Raw genomic sequence first — 20,429 nt, forward strand, 5'->3', positions numbered from 1 at the left:
TTCTTTAGAAAAATGTCTATTCAGGATTTCAGCCCATATTTTGTTTGTTTTTTAGTACTGAGTTGTATGCACTTTTTGTACACATTGGATATTAACCTCTGATCAGTTATATCATTAGCAAATATTTCCTCCCAGTTGGTAGGTTGTCTTTTCATCTTGTTGATGGTTTCCTTTGCTATGCAAAAGCTTTTAAGTTTAATTAGGCCCCATTTGTTTAATTTTGCTTTTATTTCTTTCCTCTTTAGAGACTGATCCAAGAAAATACTGCTATGATCTTTGTCAAAGAGGGTTCCACCTAGGTTCTCTTCTAGGAGTTTTATGGTTTCAGTTCTTAAAACTAGGTCTTTAGAAACCATTTTGAGTTTATTTTTGGGTATGGTGTGAGGGTATGTTCTAACTTCACTGATTACAGGTGGCTGTCCAGCTTCCCTAACACCACTTGCTGAAGAGACTGTCTTTTCTCTATTGTATATTCTTGCTTCCCTCCTCAAAGACTAATTGACTACAGGTGTGTGGGTTAGTTTCAGGGCTCTCTATTCTGTTCCACTGATCCACGCATCTCTTTCTGTGCCAATACAACACTGTTTTGATTAATGTAGCTTTGTTGTATAGTCTGAAGTCAAGAAGCATGATTCCTCCAGTTTTATTCTTTTTTTTCAAGATCGCTTTGCCAATTCAGGGTTTTTTGTGGTTCCAGAGAATTTTAAGATTATTTGATCTAGATCTGAAAAATGTCATGGGCATCTTGATAGAGACTGCATTGTATCTGTAGATGTCTTTGGATAGAATGGCCATTTTAATAATATTAATACTGCCAATCCAAGAGCATGGGATATCTTTCCATTTCTTTGCATCATCCTCAATTTTCTTCATCAATGCTTTATAATTTTCAGGTCTTTCAGATCCTTGGTTAAGTTTATTCCTAAGTATTTTATTCTTTTTGATGCAATTTTAAATGGAATTCTTTTTAAATTTCCTTTTTCTGATACCTTATTATTAGTGTGTGTGCTGTGTGCTAAGTCGCTTCAGTCCTGTCCAACTCTTTGCGACCCTATAGACTGGTAGCCCGCCAGGCTCCTCTGTCCATGGGGTTCTCCAGGCAAGAAAACTGGAGTGGGTTGCCATGCCCTCCTCCAGGGGATCTTCCTGACCAGGGGATTAAAACTGTGTCTCTTATGTCTCCTGCATTGACAGGCGGGTTCTTTACGGTTCTTTACTACTAGCACCATCTGAGAAGCCATTATTAGCATACAGGAACAAAAATGATTTCTCTATAGTAATCTTGGATTCTGCAATCTTGCTGAATTCACTTATTAGTTATAATAGTATTTGGGTGGAGACTTTAAGGTTCTCTGTAGAGATTATCAGATCATCTGCAAATAGTGAATTTTACCTCTTCCCTTCCAACCTAGGTACCTTCTATTTCTTTTTCTTCTCTGACTGCTGTGGCTAAGACTTCCAAAACTGTATTAAATTGAAGTGGCAAGAGTGTTGACACTTGTCTTCTTTCTGAATTTAATAGGAAAGCTTTCAGCTTTTCACCATTGAGTATTATGTTGGCTGTGCGTTTGTTGTAAATGGCCTTTACATTGTTATGTTTCCTCTATGCTCACTTTAATGAAAGCTTTAATCATGAATGCATGTTGAATTTTTTCAAATGCTTTTCTTGAGTCTATTGAGATGATCATATGATTTTTATCTTTCATTTTGTTAATGCAGTATAACACATTGACTGACACGTGAACATTAAACCATCCCTGTGACCCTAAAGTAAATCAATTAGACCATGGTACATGATCCTATTAATGTATTGCTGGATTTGGTTTGCTAGTATTTTGTTTAGGAATTTTCCATCTATATTCATCAAAGATTGGCGCAAAGTTTTGTCTATGTATAATATCTTTGGTTTTAGTATTAGGGCAATGGTAGCCTCCTAGAATCAGTTTGGGAGTGTTTCATCCTCTTCAGTTTTGGGGAAGAGTTTAAGAAGGATACATAGAAGTTCTTCTTTGTATGTTTGGTAGAATTCCCCTGTAAGGTCATGAACTTTTGTTTGCTAGTTTTTTTTTCTAATTAAAAATTCAATTTCACTTCTAGTGATTGGTCAGCTCAAATTGTCTGTTTATTCTTGACTCTATTATAGAAATCTGTGCATTTCTTCTAGATTGTCCAATGTGTTGGCATATAACTATTCATAGTACTCTTAAGATCTTTTGTGTTTTTGTGGTATTGTTTGCCATTTCCCCTCTTTCACTTCTTATTTTATTTGGATTCTCTCTCTTTTCTTCTTGATAAGACTGACTTTGTTATCAACTTTTTATGTCTGTACCAAAAAACCATCTCTGGCTTTCGTTTATCTTTTCCATTTCCTTTTTAAAACTATGTTTAAATTTCTCTCTCTGATCTTTAATATTTCCTTCCTTCTGACTTTGGGCTTCATTTGCTCTTTTTCTAAATTTTTAGATGGCAGCTTAAGTTGTTTACTTGAAGTTTTTCTTCTTACTTGAGGAAGGGCTGTATTGCCATGAACTTCCCTTTAGTACTACTTTTGCTACACCCCATATATTTGGAAAGTTGTGTTCCATTTTCATTTATATCAAAGTATTTTCTGACTTCCTCTTTGATTTCCTCATTGACCCATTGTTTTTCAGTAGCATGTTGTTTAGTGTCCACAGATTTGCTTTCTTTGTGTTTCTCTATCAGTAGCTGATTTCTAGTTTCACACTACTATGGGCAGAAAAAATACCTGATATAATTTCTGCCCTCTAAAATTGCTGAAGTCTGTTTTGTGACATAGTATGTAATCTATCCTGGAGAACATTCCATGTGCACTTAAAAGAATGTATGTTCTCCTGGTTTGGGACATAATGTCTTATAGATATCAATCAAGTCCAACTAGTCTAATTTGTCATTTAAGACCACCTTTGCCTTATTGATTTTCTTTCTGATCTGTCCACTGATGTCAGTGTAGTGTTAAAGTCACCTATTATTGTATTATTGTCAGTTTGCTCCTTTACATCTGTTAGTATTTGCTTTATAAATTTAGGTGCTCCTGTATATGTTAACATATTATTGATTGGGGGGGTTTTGCAGAAACTAATGCCTGTGGCTGGCAATTTGTTATGTAAATAAATATTGAAACACTCCAGGTAATAACATTCTGGTAACAAAAGGAGTATTAATACATCTCTAGTCAATATGTGGTAAAGGAATGTTATATCCTCCTCTTGTATTGATTTCTTTTATTACTATATAATGCCATTCTTTGTCTTTGTTAATAGTCTTTGTTTTAAAGTCTACTTTGTTTGATATGAGTATTGCTATCTTCTTTTTCTTGTTGTTTCTATTTGTATATCTTTTTCCATCCCCTTTCAGTCTGTGTGTGTTTTACTCTGAAGTGAGTCTCTTGCAGGCAGCATACTGAAGGGTCTGTGTATTATCCAATTAGCTACCCTGTGTCCTTTGATCAGAGTATTTAGTCCATCAACGCTTAAAGTAATTACTGATATGTACGTTTTTATTGCCATTTTGTTACTAGCTTTCCAGTTGTTTTCATAGTTCTTCTATGTTCTTTTCTTCTTCTTTTTGCTTCTCCTGTCAAGGTCTGATGATTTTCTTTAGTAGTATGGCTGCAATCCACGGGGTCACAAAAGAGTAGGACACGACAGAGTGACTAAACAAAAACAATGCTTCGGTTCCTTTCTTTTTGATTTTTGTGTATCTGTCGTAGGTTTTGAATTTGCTGTTACCTTGGGGTTCACATGTGTTGACCCATAATCATATCTACTAGATTTACACTGATAAGTCATTTAAGTTCAAACACACTCTGAAAGAGCTACATTCTACACTCTCCTCCCCCACATTTTGTGTTTTTGATATCATATTTTACATCTTCCATGTTTATTTATCCCTTTACTGTTTTATTCTGACCAATTATGGTTGAATATTTACTATATCTGATAACAATATAAACTGTTTTACAAATAGTTAAATCAAGATTATATATACATTAAAGTGTTTGTCATTCAGAGGGATATTAGGGGTTCACACTAATTTCTAACACCTCAGAACTGACAAATGGGTGAAAAACATTAACCAAGTTTGAATAAGGGGAAATGTTCATTTCTTTGTGACTGATCTGTTTTGTTATGAATGGAAACTGTCATATTCTATGAGTTCCAAGCTGAAAAGCATGTCTGCCATTGGACAGAAATATGGGCATCATGATATGTAACTCTATTCAGTGTTACTTCTTTTCCCATCAACTTGGTGTTAAAAGTTTATGAATATGCTTACAAATAATATCAAAACTCACTATAAAATGCATTATTTAAGACAGTAGAATTTTAATCCATAACTTGCTATGGAAAATATAAGTAAATAAGCCTAGTTTTTTCATTTTTTTGTTTTCCTAATCAAATTACAACATTCCTGTACTTTAAATTATTTTTCACTGTTTACATAACTAAGTTACTACCTAAGGTAGAAGGCAGCATCCCTGCAAAGTCTTCACTATGTTAAGGTTAGATAATCAATTTCCTATCCCAAAAGACACAACTAATACAGTACAGAGAATTATCACTAAGTATTAGCAGCTGTTTTTGTTAAGATGAGCTTTTATGGGGAATATTACAATAATGGAGTAGGAAGGAAACAAAATTTCATGTATCTCTATCTGTGAATTCTGTGAAAGCCCCACAGGTTTTTTTAACTTATCATTATTTTTAATACACATACATGTATCTATTCTTCTTTAAATTATTTTCCCAATTAGGTTGTTACAGAATATGGAGCAGAGTTCCTTGTGCTATACAGTAGGTCCCTGTTGGTCATCCATTTTAAATATAACAGTGTGTGTATGTCCATCCCGAACTCCCTAACTATCCTTTCCCCCCACTTCCTCCTTGGCAACCACATGTTCATTCTCAGTCTGTGAGTCTGTTTGTTTTGTAAATAAGTTCATTTGTATTATTTCTTCTTGGATTCCACAAAAAGCAATATCACATCATGTCTCTTTCTCTGTCTGGCTGACTTCACTCAGTATGACAGTCTCTAGGTCCGTCCATGTTGCTGTAAATGGCGTTACTTTATTCTTTTTATGGCTGAGTAACATTCCACTGTATACATGTACCACATCTTCTTTATCCATTCATCTGTCGATGGACATTTAGGTTGCTTCCACACCTTAGCTATTGTAAACAGTGCCGCTGTGAACACTGGGGGTGCACATATCTATTTTCCTTTACTGTTTATCGTAGTCATACTTGCTTTTATATTTTTTTGGTCATTTAATTACATACTGGATTCTTTAAGTGATTGTCTTACTCCATATTTGCCTTTCCTAATGAGATTTTCTCTTTCCTATATTTTCTTACTTCTTTTCCATTTAGAGAAAGCCCTTCAATAATTCTTTTAGGGTACATTCAGTACTGCTGAAATTCTAGTTTTTGCTTGTCTGAGAAATTCTTCATCTTTCCGTCTATTCTAAATTATAATCTTGTTGGGAAGCGTATCCTGGGTTGTATGTTCTTCTTCAGCACTGTGAATATACTGTGACACTCCTTTCTGGCTGCCGATAGCCTTACCAGGGAGCTCATGTAACTGACCCCTTGTTTTTCTCTTGTTGCCTTAAGAATTCTTTAGCTTTTGCCATTTTAATGATGTGTTGGTGTGGGTTTGATTGGGTTCATCTTGTTTGGGACTTTCTGTGCTTCCTGTACCTGGATATCTGTTTCCTTCTTTAGGTCTGAAAAGTTTTCAGCCATAATTTCCTTGGTTGAAGACACTTTTTACCCTCCCTTCTCCTTCTAGAACTCCTACAACGTGAATGTTGGCACATTTGATGTTACTGCAGAGATCTCGTATGTTCCATTCATTTTGTTTTGTTTTGTCGTCTGTCTACTGCTCTGGTTGAGTGAGTTCCAATACTCTCTCTTCCAGGTCATTTCTGTGTTCTTCCATGTCATTCCATCTATTACCCATGGCTTCTACAGTGCTCTTTAATCTCAGATATTGAATCATCTATTTCTGATTGGGGCTTCATTAAACTTTCCATTTCCTGTGCTTCTGTCCGGGGGTAGGTGAGCCCCGCACCCTCACCCCACCGCCTCGCGCCCGTCCTCCGTGTCACTGTTTGGTGGCACTGCTGGCAGTGAGATCGGCACTGTGGGTCTCACCCCACGACCCCAGGCAGCCCAGCTGTGACCCCAACCCAGGAGCCTGGGCACCACGACAGTCAAGCATCTCGGTCTTCCTCACTGGGCTCTCCCGCTGCACCTGACAGCAAACAGGGCCAGTGGAGGAGAGTCAGGAGCCAGAACTGCCCTGAACTTGCAGGTGCTGGATCTGACACTAATCTGAAAAGGAGAAACAAGAGAGTTCAGAAGGATGGGAAAGTGCATCACGTGAGCGCCCAAGGTAAAGGTTCACCTCCAAGAAGTTCTTTCTTAAACACACACTTTTCACGCTGAAATTAAAGTAAAATTCTCATTTTTAACCTCGACAGCATTTTCAAACACAGTCTGCCGATAAACCTTTTAATAAGTCCATCTAGATTTGCTTCAGTTTCCAGGGAACCTCGTTCAGTCACCTCAGCCTTTCTCTGTGTGGCATTCAGGTCTGTTTCTCTCGCTTCCTTCAGACGCTACCATTCTCTCACGACTGTTACACGGCATTCTCCTTCCAACATGGGGATGACCTACGATAAACTATGAGGTGGAAAAGAGCAACAAACAGGGCATGACCTGCTAGGCACGCAGCCCAGCACCATGTGGGCACAGCAGGAGGCCTGGGAGGGGACAGCCCAGGTGGGCCTGGCCACTCACTGACTGTGGGGACTCCCTGGGAGAAAGCTGAGGGCTGTGCCACGGGCCCATTTAAAAGGAGGGTGACCTCCTGAGTTCCTGAGACACGGACACCCTCTCCTCCAGACTTCTCCTGTTTGCATCCTTTTGTCTGTGAAGACGCCCCGCATGGTGTCTGTGGGCTTCAGGGCAATACTGGGGAGGAAGAAGGAAGAACAGGTCTTCCTTTGTAAGTTCACGTTTCTAACAAACATACATGGTGAAACACTGTTTTCCAGCACGTGCTCATAGATACAGACGCACTCTGCACACGTACGACGTGATAAAAGCACACCTGACTTCATGGGTGAGCAAGCCTGTCGGCGCCCAGGACTCGCTATTAGCAAGTGGTGGAGCAACACACCCGGAGCCACCCACCTGGGCACTGGGCAGCGGTGACTCCCGAGTGGCCCCTGGCGCCACGTGTTTCACACATGATGCTCTCAGTGGCTGCGGACACTCAAGACAAGTGACAGCTGATTGAATCAAGGCGCTCTTGCCCCACACACGAAGCACAGACCGAACAAGGGAAACTGTTTTCTGACTCGTGAGAGATTCACACGCAAACACACATCCAAGTATACCTGCTTCACATCTACCAGTGTAAGTTCAACAGCAGGAACGCTACAATCTCAACTTGCCATCAAATTTTATCAGTCTACTTTTATCTTTTTTCTCCTAAGAAGATCATGGTTTACAGTAGAGTTGTGAAACTGAATTTGGAGCAATTTTTCTCCATTCCCGTGTGATCCATGTGCTCTAAGAGACATGCTTTCAAACAAAGCTCCACGTTGCTTTTCTCAGTTAGAGATGGGCTAGTAGCAAGACCACAGACCACGGCAAAACACACACACACCAAGAGGCATTCTAGTTCACGGTTAGGGTTTTAGTTCTAGCTTTAAAAGTAGGTAAAGCAATATTTCCAAAGGATAAAAATACCTTAACTGTGTCCTTTTAAGTAAAGGTGAACTGAGAAGTTAGGGCCCTTGAATTCAAAAGCTCTTGTTCACTTTTCTAGCCACTGACATTCTAGAAGAAAAACAATAAACAACCAGTAACCCAGGGCCCACTAGGCAGGTGCATGTCCCCACTGAGACGGACATCACTCCCTGCCACGGGCACACAGCCCTACGGCCGACCTCCTGCAGAGCTTGTCACTGCGGCCGTGAATCCTCTGTGGGCCGGCCCAGCACCATCTCGGGCGGCTGAGGCCTGTGCAGTCTTCACAGCACCTGGAAGCCTCTACAGTGGATGCAGGACTCAGCAGCAAGAGTGCGGGTGAGAGGAAAGCCCACGGGTGCCGAACCTGGGCTCTAGTTTCCCTGTAAATGGCGAGGTTTTCAACTGGCAAGAGCGGGGAACCTCGAGGGACCCATTTAAATGACCCATCCATCGCCTCCGCCCCTTCTGAATAGCCCAACACTGCCCGCCACACTCCCGCCTCAGTGTAGCCCCCACCGGTGTGTTACTCGTGAGACCAGCAGGCTGCAGTCAGAAAGCGGGGGTACTTGCCGCTGAGCAGAGGCTTGTTGAGGGTGTACAGCGGGGGCAGGTCCTCGATGTTGGAGATGCGCTGGTACATGGCCCTGGAGAGGTGGTCCCCGTGGTACAGGCTGCCCAGAATGATGCTGGAGAAGTAAATGGGCTCCACGAAGATGCTGAGCAGGGACCCCTGGATGCCCACCACATTCCACCTGGAGGCAGAGGAAGAGGCCTTCAGCACGGGGTCCCTTTGGCCTGGGCCCTCCATAGTGCCGTGCTCACGTGGGCATGCTGCTCATTACGTACAAGTGTTAAACAATTTAAAAGGCAGTTAAATAACTGACTGGGGTTCCCTGGTGGCTCAGCTGGTTAAGAATCTGCCTACAATGCAGGAGACTTGGGTTCGATCCCTGGGTTGGGAAGACCTGCTGGAGAAGGGAACAGCTATCCAGTCCAGTGTTCTGGCCTGGAGAATTCCACGGACTGCATAGTACATGGGGTTGCAAACAGTTGGACACGACTGAGCGATTTTCACTAAATAACTGACTTAGTAAGATTCTAAAGAGAAAAATCTACTTAATTATTTTATGCTGGAATGATCTTTTGCCTCCATGTTTCCCAAGATGACACATTTACCGAAGATTAGTTCTAAAAACATATCGAGCCACGTTTCTTGTGAGAAAAATCAAAAGAAAAAATAAACCTTAATTTCATTACTTCTAATAAATAAAAAAACGGTAGCTCCAGAGGGACGGAAACGGGTCTCCTCCTGCTCCCCGGTGGCGCCACTGACTGCCCTGACCCCGCACGCCACTGCTCTGAGCCCCACAGACAGCAGGAGAGATGCCCTCCATGGCCTCAGGGCTCCAGGTCCCAGCACCCAGGGGGCAAAGCTCACTGGCTTCAGGTGTCTCTTCCCTCACACCCCTTCCCCAGGCCAGCAGCATGGGCATCCTCTGCTCCCTGCAGAGCTCCAGCCCTCAGCCAAGGGTCCCCAGTGCCCCCACCTTGGTCTGTGCAAAGTCCTTGTCTCTGGGCAACCCCCCTCAGCTGCCAGTGGAGCCCACCAGGTGCCCCCTCTGCTGAACTGCTGCAGATCTTACCACCTGTCCCCCACCTTCTCCCATCAACAGGCTCCACGCAGGAGGGATTCGTCTGTTTAGCACACTAAAACATCCCAGCATTTAGGGACCTGGCCTCATAGCTCAGTGTGTGCTGACGGGACAAATCCCCGGCTCCCCCCACCCTCTAAGAAGGAAATTAGAGCAGAGGTTTTCTCCTATCTAGCAAGGAACAGTAAGGAAGGATTCAGTGCGCACAAAACCCACAGGGAGCCCTTTCTTATGTAAATCGGAGGCTTGTCAGGGGGTTTAGGCCCCATTAAGCTGAATTCAGCCTCCTGGGGCAAACTTGAAAACCCTGCTCTTGCAGAAACCTATACAAGTTACAAGTCATTAATTCTGAACACATGCTTCACAGGCGAATCCTAGGCCCTGATTGCTCCATGGAGGCCCTGGTGGGAAGTGGTCCACCCACTCAGCTCAGTTTCCCTGGGCGAGCCTCACGGGGAACACGGAACACGGAGGGGCCGACTTTACCAGCAGCAAACATGCATGGGGTGTTATCGCCCCCAGCAACCCTCTCTGAAAACTGGCTGTCCCTGTGACCCCGCAGCCTCCCCACGACAGGGGGGCTCACAGCCAATGCCCCCAGCCCCCTCTGTGTCTGGGGGAGGGGGAGGAGGCAGTGGTGGGGGACAGGGCTCTGCATGGTCGCGTACACTGCTGCCCTCAGGCAGGTGGTCTCTGCTTCCTCCCCAGCTCTGCGCGGAGCACAGGCTGTCCTACTCCCTCCCACGGCCCAGTCAACCAAATTCACCCAGAGGTGAGAGCCCCCGGGACCCCCCACCACCACCCCCCACTGTGGTCTCACCGAAGCCTGCCTACTGCCCTGACCCCTCTGGGACGGGAACCGTCTGTGGGAGGCAGCCCTGCCTTCTGTGAGACCCAGGCCAGACCCCCAGGCCCTGTTCATGGTGACCATGTGACTGTCAGAGGCAGGGGCAGCCCTCTAGGGGCACCAAAAATCAGAGGGTGGGAGCTCAGCCCCGCCCCCGCTTCCGGGGTTGAATTAATCACCAAAGACCAAGGATTCAATCTTCTGCAAGGAGATCCCAGAGGACAGGGCTGGGAGTGTCCTCCGCCCATGCCCTGCTGCCTTAACCATTCAGCAAGATGGGCTTACTTTTCCACTTGAGTGTCAAGTGCTATGAAAAATGATGAGATTTTGATCAAAGTTACAGATTGGGAAGAAAATCAAGTTACTAGAAATAATGTTGGATGTGGCATATATGTGGATGTTTTAGATTAGTGGACGGCTTGTCATTTTGTTTCCCTTCCTGGCTTGGTCTGGGGATAAGGGATGAGCTGGGGCCCTTCCCCACATTCCTGATTTGTAGAAATGACTGTATGTATGAAGAGGATACCTCCCCAGAATGCAGAGAACTCACACAAGGGTCTCCTGCAAGAGCTGCATCCTCTTTCTCTGCAGCCACCTCTTTGATTTTCTCCAATTTATTTACTTCTTGGGAGTGAGGGCATGACTGGTTTACTTTTTCTTAATGTTTGGAACTCCATTCAAATTTCTTACACATGCTTGAGTCAATTTTAGGAACATACATGTTTCTACAAAGCTTCTATGTCATCTCAGTTTTAATGGTGTCCGTAACTCACTGTGGCCATCTGTGCACGTGTCCGTTCCTACCAGATCCTGACACCCTTTCCTCCTCCCCTGACTTGGCCTGGCTGCACCCTGAGTCTTGGTCAGACTTCCAGAGGTCTGCCAATTCTATTACCTTTCTCAAAGCAGCACCCTGGGTTTCTGACTGTTCGCTGCTCATCGCTGCCGCACCGAGTACTAACGTCTGCTCTGTGTCCTTCCCTCCAGTCTGCAAATTTGGACTTGCTCTCTTGTTCTCGGCTGTGGTGTTTGATGTCGTTCACTTACGACCATCTCCTTACTTCCCCTGCAATTTCTTCTGTGAGCTGCTGAGGCCTGATGGACACACAGTGTCCTGCCTGGGGTTAGAACACAGAATTTGGGGAGTCCTGGCATGCAAACACCCTCCTGGGCCAGGAAGATCCCCCGGAGAAGGAAATGGCAACCCACTCCAGTATTCTTGCCTGGAGAATCCCATGGACAGAGGAGCCTGGTGGGCTATAGTCCACAGGGTTGCAGAGAGTCAGACATGACTTAGCAACTAAACAACAACCAAACCCCCACCCCCAGCCCTCTAGTCTCCTCCCGCCTTACTCCAGGCCTTCCTCCTGCCCCTCCTGCTCTGCCCCATCCCTGGGCCACCACTGACCTGCTTCTGTCACTTTCTAGAAATCTACAGCAATGGAATCACATGGTAAGCACTCCTTTGGTTCCTGGCATGCTGCACAGTTCTCCTGTGCTGTGACCACATACCACTGACTAAACATCACAGCTTATTCTGTCCCTTGCCTGAGCAGTGCCCCAAGGCACAGATACTCCCACTTAACCCTGTTTAAAGACTGACAGCCATTCAAGCTCCTCCCAGATGTGGAGAAGCAGCTTCAGTCACTCCAGTGTGAGCCTGCATGGACAGTGCTTCCATCTCTCTCCAGAAACAGGAGTAAAGTAAAGGGAACACACGCCAGAAATGCCTTTAACATCTAAGACACGGGTGAGCTGTCCCCAAAGCTGGCTGCAGTGTCTGTCCCTAGCCTGGGAGGATGACACTCCAGGGCTTGGGGTCCCCACCGTACCCGACAGGGCTCTAATCCTGGAGTGAAGAATGTGCCCTCATAGGACATCTTTTTTGGTGAAGTATCCATTAAAATATTTTGCCCATTTTAAAAACTGTTTTTTCCCCCTTGTTGGCTTTAAAAGTCTTTGTATAGTGTGGATCTAGGTCCTTTATTAGATGTACGATGTGTAAATATTTTCTTCCAGTCGGTGACTTTATTTCTCATTCTTTTAACAGAGTCATTCAGAGAAGCAATTTTTAATTTGATTATGTCTAACACCATTTTTTTTCCTCTCAAGGAGTGTGCTTCTGATGTTGCATCTAAGACATAACCCATCCCAGTGGCCAGGATTTTCTGCTCTTTCCTTCTAAAACTTTTACACATTTAGGTCTATGACACATTTTCAGTTAACTTTTGTATATGGCGAAAAATAGGAAGTACTCTTGTTTCTTTTTACATAGGGTGTTCAGTTGTCCCAGCATCATTTGTTAACAACACTATTCTTTCTCTACTGAACTGGCTTTGAACCTTGATCAAAAATCAGCTGTGACCAACAATGAACTTGAAGTTTAAAACACAACACTGTTTACATTAACACCTCCCAAAATTAAATATTTAGGTACAAATCTAACAAAAATACAAGACCTCTACAAGAAAAACTATAAAACTGACAAAAGAATCAAAAAATTAAGTAAATGGAGAGATAGCCCATGTTCATGGAGAGGAAGACTCGATTCTTTCCAATCTGAACTACAGACTCAGCACAAACCCATCAAGACTCTAGCACAGTATTCTGCAGATGCTGACAAATGGATTCCAAAGTTTACATTAAGGGGCAGAAGGCCCAGGAGAGCCCATACAACACAGGAGAACAAAGTTGGAGGACTGACTATCTGACCTCAAGACCTACAGTAACTCATTTTGTGATTTATCAGAAAAGTACACCTGGTCATTCAGACGGTAAGAAATATATTTTTCTTATATATATTTGGTCTTCTTCTGGGGTTCCTGGCTCACAGCTCCTAGGCCCTGGGAACTTCCTAAGTGATTAACCATAGGTGTCTATGTTAATGAGGTAGATTGTATCACCCACCTGAGGACAGGGGGCTGGTTGGCTGTGGAGCCAAATACTGATCACATATGGTGGGAACTTTTAGCCCCATCCTCTTGACCTCCTGGTAGGGGAGAGCGGCTGGAGGTTGAGTTCCCGTACCAACAGCCATGATTTTAATCAATGGTGCCTTTGTAGTGAAGCCTCCATAAAAACTCAAAAGGACCTGGCTCCAGAGCCTCTGTCCACAGAGACCCCACCTCTCTTCTCAAGGTGGCCCCTGAAGCACCTTTTAAAAACCTGAGTCCTTCAGTGAATCTGTGGGACACATGCCCGGGTGTCTCTGGAAACACCCCGGGGCCCCCAGGCATGCAGGGGTGGGGGCAGGCCCAGGTGTACATCCAAGGGGACTTACCTTGCCATCTTGTCACTGCAGGACATGGTGAGCAGCCGCTCCCCCTGCAGCACCCCGTCCCACGTCTGGACACTGGCGTTGGAGCGAACGGGGATGGTCCCCTCACCAGACTCAATCTTCGTCCGCAGCTGTCCGCGGGCTTTTCGATTTGGATGTCTATCTGCTGGCTCTAAGACAGAGACACAAGGTCCTCTTGAGAGGGTCTGCTAGTCGACCATCTATTTAACTCATCAGAAAGCATGTCTAACAACACTTGATCAATTCAAAATGCGATTCACACGCATGTGTGCATGTGTTCATTCTACATGCACCTAAGACATGTGCTCGATGCAAGCACAAAAAATTGGACAGGAGGATACAATACAAACCAAATTCACAAAAATGGTTTCCTTGGTGGTTGGGAGAAAAGAGGGCCTCCACTTTAACCAAATGAGGTATTTCTAGGATTAGAAACTAGCTGAAGCAGACAGAACACAAGGCTGACATTTGCTAATTCTAGGTGATGGATATTAGAGTATTTGCTATATTTCTTTGCTGCATATTTAAATTTTCAAAAATAAATCTATAGGGATGTGGAAATAAATCCATAGGAAACATTCACAAACACCCAGAGATTTTTTTACATGAATACAGTGATTTAAATGTTACTTTTTATGTTTTAAAAACATTTGGCAATTTCTACAGTGCATACTTGCTGCTTTTTATATATTTTTTTTATAATTTTGTCTTTTCTTTTAAAAAATTTTTATTTATCTATTTATTTATCTGTGCTGGGTCTTCTTTGTGGACTGCAGGATCTTAGATCTTGGTTGCAGCACATGGGATCTTTAATTGCAACATGTGGGATCCAGTTCCCTGACCAGGATCAAACCCAGGCCCCCTGCATTGGGAGCGAGAAGTCTTAGCCACTGGGTCACCAGAGAAGTCCCCACCTGTTGCTTTTATAATCAAGAAAAATAATGTAATCAAAAGTTCTATTTGGAACAAATAATGCTTAAGCTCATAAGTAGGGTTGTGGATACAAGTTACTATGAAACAAGAGCACAAACAAGAATGAGAGCAACACGGAGGTCAGCGCGAGGCCTTCCCGTCCATCGACACCTGCTTCTGAGACTCCGTCACACTCTCGTGATATCACAACCCACCAGAAACACGGACCACGACGTGCATTTCCAATCTAGAGATGCATGTCATCCAAATTCAAAATCTGAACACAATTTTGATTTAATATCCTCACTCTAATTTCTTATTTGAATCCACATTTTCATTCATTAAAAATTTCAAATTACTAATTGAGAAGAAAAGTTCATGTTTTTATACATCCTTATCAGATTCACATCCAAGGTTGAGATTTTTGAAGAAGAAAGGATATGAACACAGGTTTGTCCTTTCCCCTGTCCCAGCACAGCCATGGACTTTCTTGGGAAGCGGTGGCTGCCGCCAAGCCTGGCACAGTACCTTCCAGGATGGGCTCGTGGGGTGAGAAGATCCTGGCGTCCCCGCAGGGGGAGGTGCTGATGTACAAGTGGAACTGCACGTTCTCCTTCAGCTTGAAGCCACCCCGCTCGGACTTCTCAAAGATGGATCTCTTTTGATCATCTTTGCTACTGGAAGGAGTAAGTTGCAAAGATAAACCTTAAAGCTGAACCCAATCAAAACTCAGTCTCTCATAGCTTATGGTGATTTTCAAAGGCCAGTGTTTTCAACAGGGTAAGATAAGCTTGCAATGGGGTATTTACTTGACATGTTTATGATAATTAGCACGGCTCCTGTCTGCTCACCAATGAGATAGGTCATCAGTACACAAGTGACCCTGTTCTCCTCATTCACACCTTCAGAACAGAAAGGCTGAGAGTAGGACATGGCCTGCTGCAGGAAGCAGTCAGACTCACAGTCAGCCGTCTGGGCATGGTGACCTCCCCAGCACTTATTCCTGTATAAAGCAAAAGCCTGGGGTCTGGAACACAGACATGACCCCTCTGACTGCACGCATAGCAGGTATGTACGTGGGCATGTGAGTTATAACTCAGCCAACTCTACTTGACAGCCTGAGCTTCAAGGGCAAAAGGGATCCCAAACTGTAACCCAGAAAGTTACTACACTGAGAATTTTTCAGTGATGACAGACACAGTGAAAAGGATGCAATAAACTTTGATTGGAGGAAAATTTTTTTTATGGAAAACAGCTTCCTTCACCCATTTCCTCAGACACTCACTTTAAGTAAAGCTCAAGCTGCGTGTAGAGAAACCTCAGCAGGGACCTGCGGGCTATGATCTCCGCGTGGCAGTCGTTGAGTGCGAGCCCGCGGTCACTCATGTACTCGCCATTGATGCACTTTGTTCCCGTGGAGATGCTGATCACCTTGGCATCCTTCACGTCTGTGCCTGGAACATAGAAGAAACCATCTCGCGATTCCTCTCCAGGAATCGGCTCAGACAGCTGGGCTGAGCAGATACTCCAAGAAGAGAGGGCCCCGAGACAGCCCCAGACCCAGCCCCCAGGAGCCGAAGGTCCTCCTGCCGCCCCAGGGATGCAGGCACTGGCCGTGGTTGTGGTTCCTGCTCCCAGGAGTGGTCCATGTAGATGCTGCTCAGGGGGCTCACTCCTGGGAGGTGGAAGAGGACTTGGGGAGGGATCCCTTCACAGCTGGGAACTTAGGGGCAAATTTAGCCGGGTTTCTGTTGCCATCCCCAAGCGTGTTTCCCCCACGGACTCCCTATGCTTATGGAAGCCTCCTCTCGCAGGGAAGGGTTATCTGGCAACAGTGACATGAACAGACACACCAGAGACGGCTACTCTCAGTGAAGCGAAAACCAACAGGTCTCCTGCATTTCCCAGACTTGCTCAAGATGATTCATATAAGATTACTGGAATCAAATACTAATACAGGACGCTTTCTCCAAACAAAACACTCAGGTTAAACAGATGAAATGGTGGGAAAAAAACATAAGTGCAGCTCCTCCAGTTGCACACAGCAGACATTCTGAAGGAGAACGAAAAAGTTGCTTCCTGCTGCTGTCAGAGACTTCTGTAGACTGAGAGTGGGTCTTCTTCATTAAGCGTGAGAACACGCAGTGGACACACACCGACACGGTTACCTGTTGTCATGACGATTCCAGCAAGGACCTTCCTGCGCGCGTGGGGGGAGGCGAAGCTGTCTGTCAGGTCCCCAAACTTATCCAGCACCAGGCGGGCCACGGCATCGGCCAGGACCTGAGGACCAAGAGGGGGTCAGCGCCCTCTGGGGTTACGTTCTGGGGCCTCTTCTTTGAGCCACACAGTAGGTCTGGCAAATCAGCACGTGTGCACGCGTGTGTGTGTGTGTGTGTGTGTGTGTGTGTGCATGCACGCATGCATGCACATAGTTTTTCCTCCAAGACATTTCTTGGAAACAGGCATCCAAGGGGCATACGAGGGTCTCTACAGACAGGCTGGTAGCAGCCCAGCCACGTGGGAGCAGCACAGAGCAGCTAAGGCCTCCCACCCCAGCCCTGTCTCCAGGGGGATCCCAGGCCCAGGGCGGCAAGGTCACCTGCCTCCCTCTGTGGCTTGGAACCAGAGCTCTGAGTCCTGCAGCCACACTCCCCAAGCACTAGGGCTTCTGGAGGAAGTAACACCACAGGAGGGACCGACCGGTCACCTCAGGGCAGAAGCCAGAACGGCCCTGCAGGGGACACTCAGGAAGGAAAGGGGAGTCAGAAGGGAAACCATATCTCAGCACCTCCCTCCCAAGGCACCAGTCCACCTGTGCCTGTTACTTCCGCATCTGAGACCAGCGAGCAGCACCGCTCTGAGCCCCATAAGCGAGGGCTCTGCCCCTAGCTGGGACGACGGGAAGGCTGCAGGGCCACTGTGCAGAGCGACTGCTGGTCACGTCTGGGGGGCGTGCAGTGCTGCACTTGGGAGCGAACGGCTTCCAGAGTGTGGACCTGGGCCTTCTTCTACAGCATGGACTGAGGGACCCCCTGTGTTCTGGGAACAATGCCTGATGGGAGGGGGTGCAAGGAGTCACGTGGGACCCACGTCCCAGCAGCTCACACTTGTCTCGAGTCCCCAGCTAAGCCCTCAATGAAACACTCCTGAATGGACAGAAGAGCCATCATCCTCTGTGGCAGCTTATCCGGAAAGAACAGTCGTCAGGACATTGTCCCATCCCCGCACCAGCAACAAGCCCCAGAAGATGGTGCTCACGGCCAAGTAGGAGGGGAACAGGAGAGTAGGGACAGGGCCAGGACCCCACCCTGCATCCTCAGAAGAAGAACAAGGCCATGGGTGAGTGCAAGAAAGGCAGCAAGACTGTGGACAGGGCCGGAAGTGGAGGGAATGTGAGCAAGAGGAGACAGCAGCCCCCTTACCGGGTGAGGAGCTCCAGACGGGCTGACGGAGATTCTGGGCTGCCGCCACGCCTCTGCCTGGGCAGTCCCCCACCCACCATCCCCCCGACACACTGGCATGAAGCCCCTCCCTCCAGCTTTGGGGCAGACAAGGTCACACAGCAAACATGCTGTCACAGTGGGGACTGGGTGGGCTCCTGGGATGCCTTGTTTGGGCCACGTCCATCAAGTTCATGGATAGCCCTGCGCTCACCATGTGGGCAGTACCATCTGACTTTATAATCTCTCAATGCCGCATGAAGGCAACATGGAAGCAACAAGTCCCTGGGACCAGGGACGGCCCCCCCACATCCTTCAGGGTGACCCAAGGAAGACAGCAAGACACCTCCCTCCCAGAATGTATGTCTGGAAAAGGCCATCGAGTCCAGAAATGATGCTAAGAGGACCGACTCTCTGAAGGCCGCCCACAGGTCCTCCGAGGAGGGCATGACTGCATCCTTGGGTACCGCTTGAGGGCAGGGAGCCACCCTGGGGCCCCTGGAAGCAGTGGGGGATGGGGAGGAGAAAGTTCACCTCCCCAGACCCGGCTGGCCTAGGCCACCAAAGCAGCTGGGCAGGGCTGATGAGGCCCCTCCCAAGCCAGCAGCTCTAGTCACTGCTCCCCACTGCTGTCACGGCCAGGACAGAAGCCGGCTGCCAGTGCACACGCACGCACGCACACTCATCCCACTCATCCCTTCCCCCACAGGTGACTCCCATGCAGCTTTCGATGACCCCAATCTCTTTACACGACTGCTGACACTAGGAGAAGACAGCGCTTATCAGGAGTCACCATGACCACAGCATGGATGAACCTCGGCTAAAAGACTGCATCAAATAGTCAACTTGAAAATAAAGTCCCTCGAGAACTGGTGCCCCCAATGTGTGCAATGATAAATGGACCAATAGTCCTTAAAAATCACATAACAGGTGTCTAATACGGGAAGCAGTTACTTGGCTCATTAAATATATATATATATACTTGGAATATATTACTTTACATTGATGCTGTTTTGGTTGTTTTAAGCACATAATAATAATAATAATAAAGTTCCTTCTTTCACAGTTGAGAACTATTGGTCCTCAAGGGTCCCCCAAGGGAAGGATGGGGGTGGGTTTTCCCGGGGGAGTGCAGGCTGGCCTGTCAATCTGGGTTCCTCCATACCTTCTCATCACATCAATGAGTATTTTATCCTCAAACTGAATCTTATGATGATAGAAAGGATTAGAAAACAGGGTGAGACTTTCTCCCTGAAATAAACATCTTCATGATAGACTAGAAAGATGTTGGATTTCCATGAAAAGAAGCAAAAAATAACCAAACAGTTCTAGGGTGTTGAGATAACTAAGCATTTCTTTCTCCTTCACTCTTCTCAGAGGCCCCCCTGAAATGTCCCCTTTTCACCCTGAGATGACCCCTCACCTTTTTGTGAGATGACATCACCCTTCACCCTGAAATGTCCCTTCTCTTCATGCTGAAATGTCCCCTCTCCTCACTGTGAGATGATCCATCTTCACCATAGATGACCCCTCCCCTCACCCTGAGATGTCCCCTCCCTCACCCTGAGATGACCCCTCTTCACCCTGAGATGACCCTTCCCTTCATCCTGAGATGCCCCCTCCCTCACTCTGAGATGTCCCCTCCCTCACCCTGAGATGACCCTCCCTCACCCTGAGATGACCCCTATGACCCCTCCCCTCACCCTGAGATGTCCCCTCCCTCACCCTGAGATGACCCCTCTTCACCCTGAGATGATCCTTCCCTTCACCCTGAGATGCCCCCTCCCTCACCCTGATCAGGATGACCCCTCCCTCACCTGAGATGACCCCTCTTCACCCTGAGATGACCCCTCCCTCACCCTGAGATGACCCTTCCCTCACCCTGAGATGACCCCTCCCTCACTCTGAGATGACCCCTCCCCTCACCTAAGATGACCCCTCCCCTCACCCTGAGATGCCCCCTCCCTCACCCTGATCAGGATGACCCCTCCCTCACCTGAGATGACCCCTCTTCACCCTGAGATGCCCCCTCCCTCACCCCGAGATAACCCCTCCTTCACCCTGATCAGGATGACCCCTCCCTCACCCTGAGATGACTCCTCCTTCACCCTGATCAGGATGACCCCTCCCTCACCTGAGATGACCCCTCCCTCACCCCGAGATGACCCGTCCCTCACCCCAAGATGACCCCTCCCTCACCCCGAGATGACCCGTCCCTCACCCTGAGATGACCCCTCCCTCACTCTGAGATGACCCCTCCCTCACTCTGAGATGACCCCTCTCCTCACCCTGAATGACCCTCTCCTCACCCTGAGATGACCCCCTCCTCACCCTGAGATGACCCCTCCCTCACCCTGAGATGACCCCTCCCCTCTTCACCTGATTTTCCTGCTCTGTGCCCTGTCCAAGGCCAAACTAAAAGCAGTGCCCACCTGTGGCTGAGCAGGCAGAGCTGTAGGGACCCCATGGGGACTCCAGGTGCAGGGTCCCTGC

At 46.6% G+C, this 20,429-nt stretch overlaps 1 protein-coding gene across 2 annotated transcripts in view; it reads right to left on the reverse strand.

The window, feature by feature from the left end:
• ADARB1 (adenosine deaminase RNA specific B1) overlaps nt 1-20,429 on the reverse strand; it is a 113,903-nt gene that overhangs the window by 13,639 nt on the left and 79,835 nt on the right. For both annotated transcript variants that reach the window (XM_043874057.1, XM_043874058.1), the window contains exons 5-9: nt 16,662-16,776; nt 15,779-15,947; nt 15,022-15,170; nt 13,564-13,732; nt 8,355-8,536 (exon numbers count right to left, since the gene is read on the reverse strand). In XM_043874057.1, coding sequence (XP_043729992.1) covers nt 8,355-8,536; nt 13,564-13,732; nt 15,022-15,170; nt 15,779-15,947; nt 16,662-16,776 — 784 coding nt within the window. The remainder of the gene's footprint in view (nt 1-8,354; nt 8,537-13,563; nt 13,733-15,021; nt 15,171-15,778; nt 15,948-16,661; nt 16,777-20,429) is intronic.

The sequence above is a fragment of the Cervus elaphus genome, chromosome 19, assembly GCF_910594005.1.
Source record: "Cervus elaphus chromosome 19, mCerEla1.1, whole genome shotgun sequence".
In the NCBI taxonomy this organism is placed as follows: Eukaryota; Metazoa; Chordata; class Mammalia; order Artiodactyla; family Cervidae; genus Cervus; species Cervus elaphus.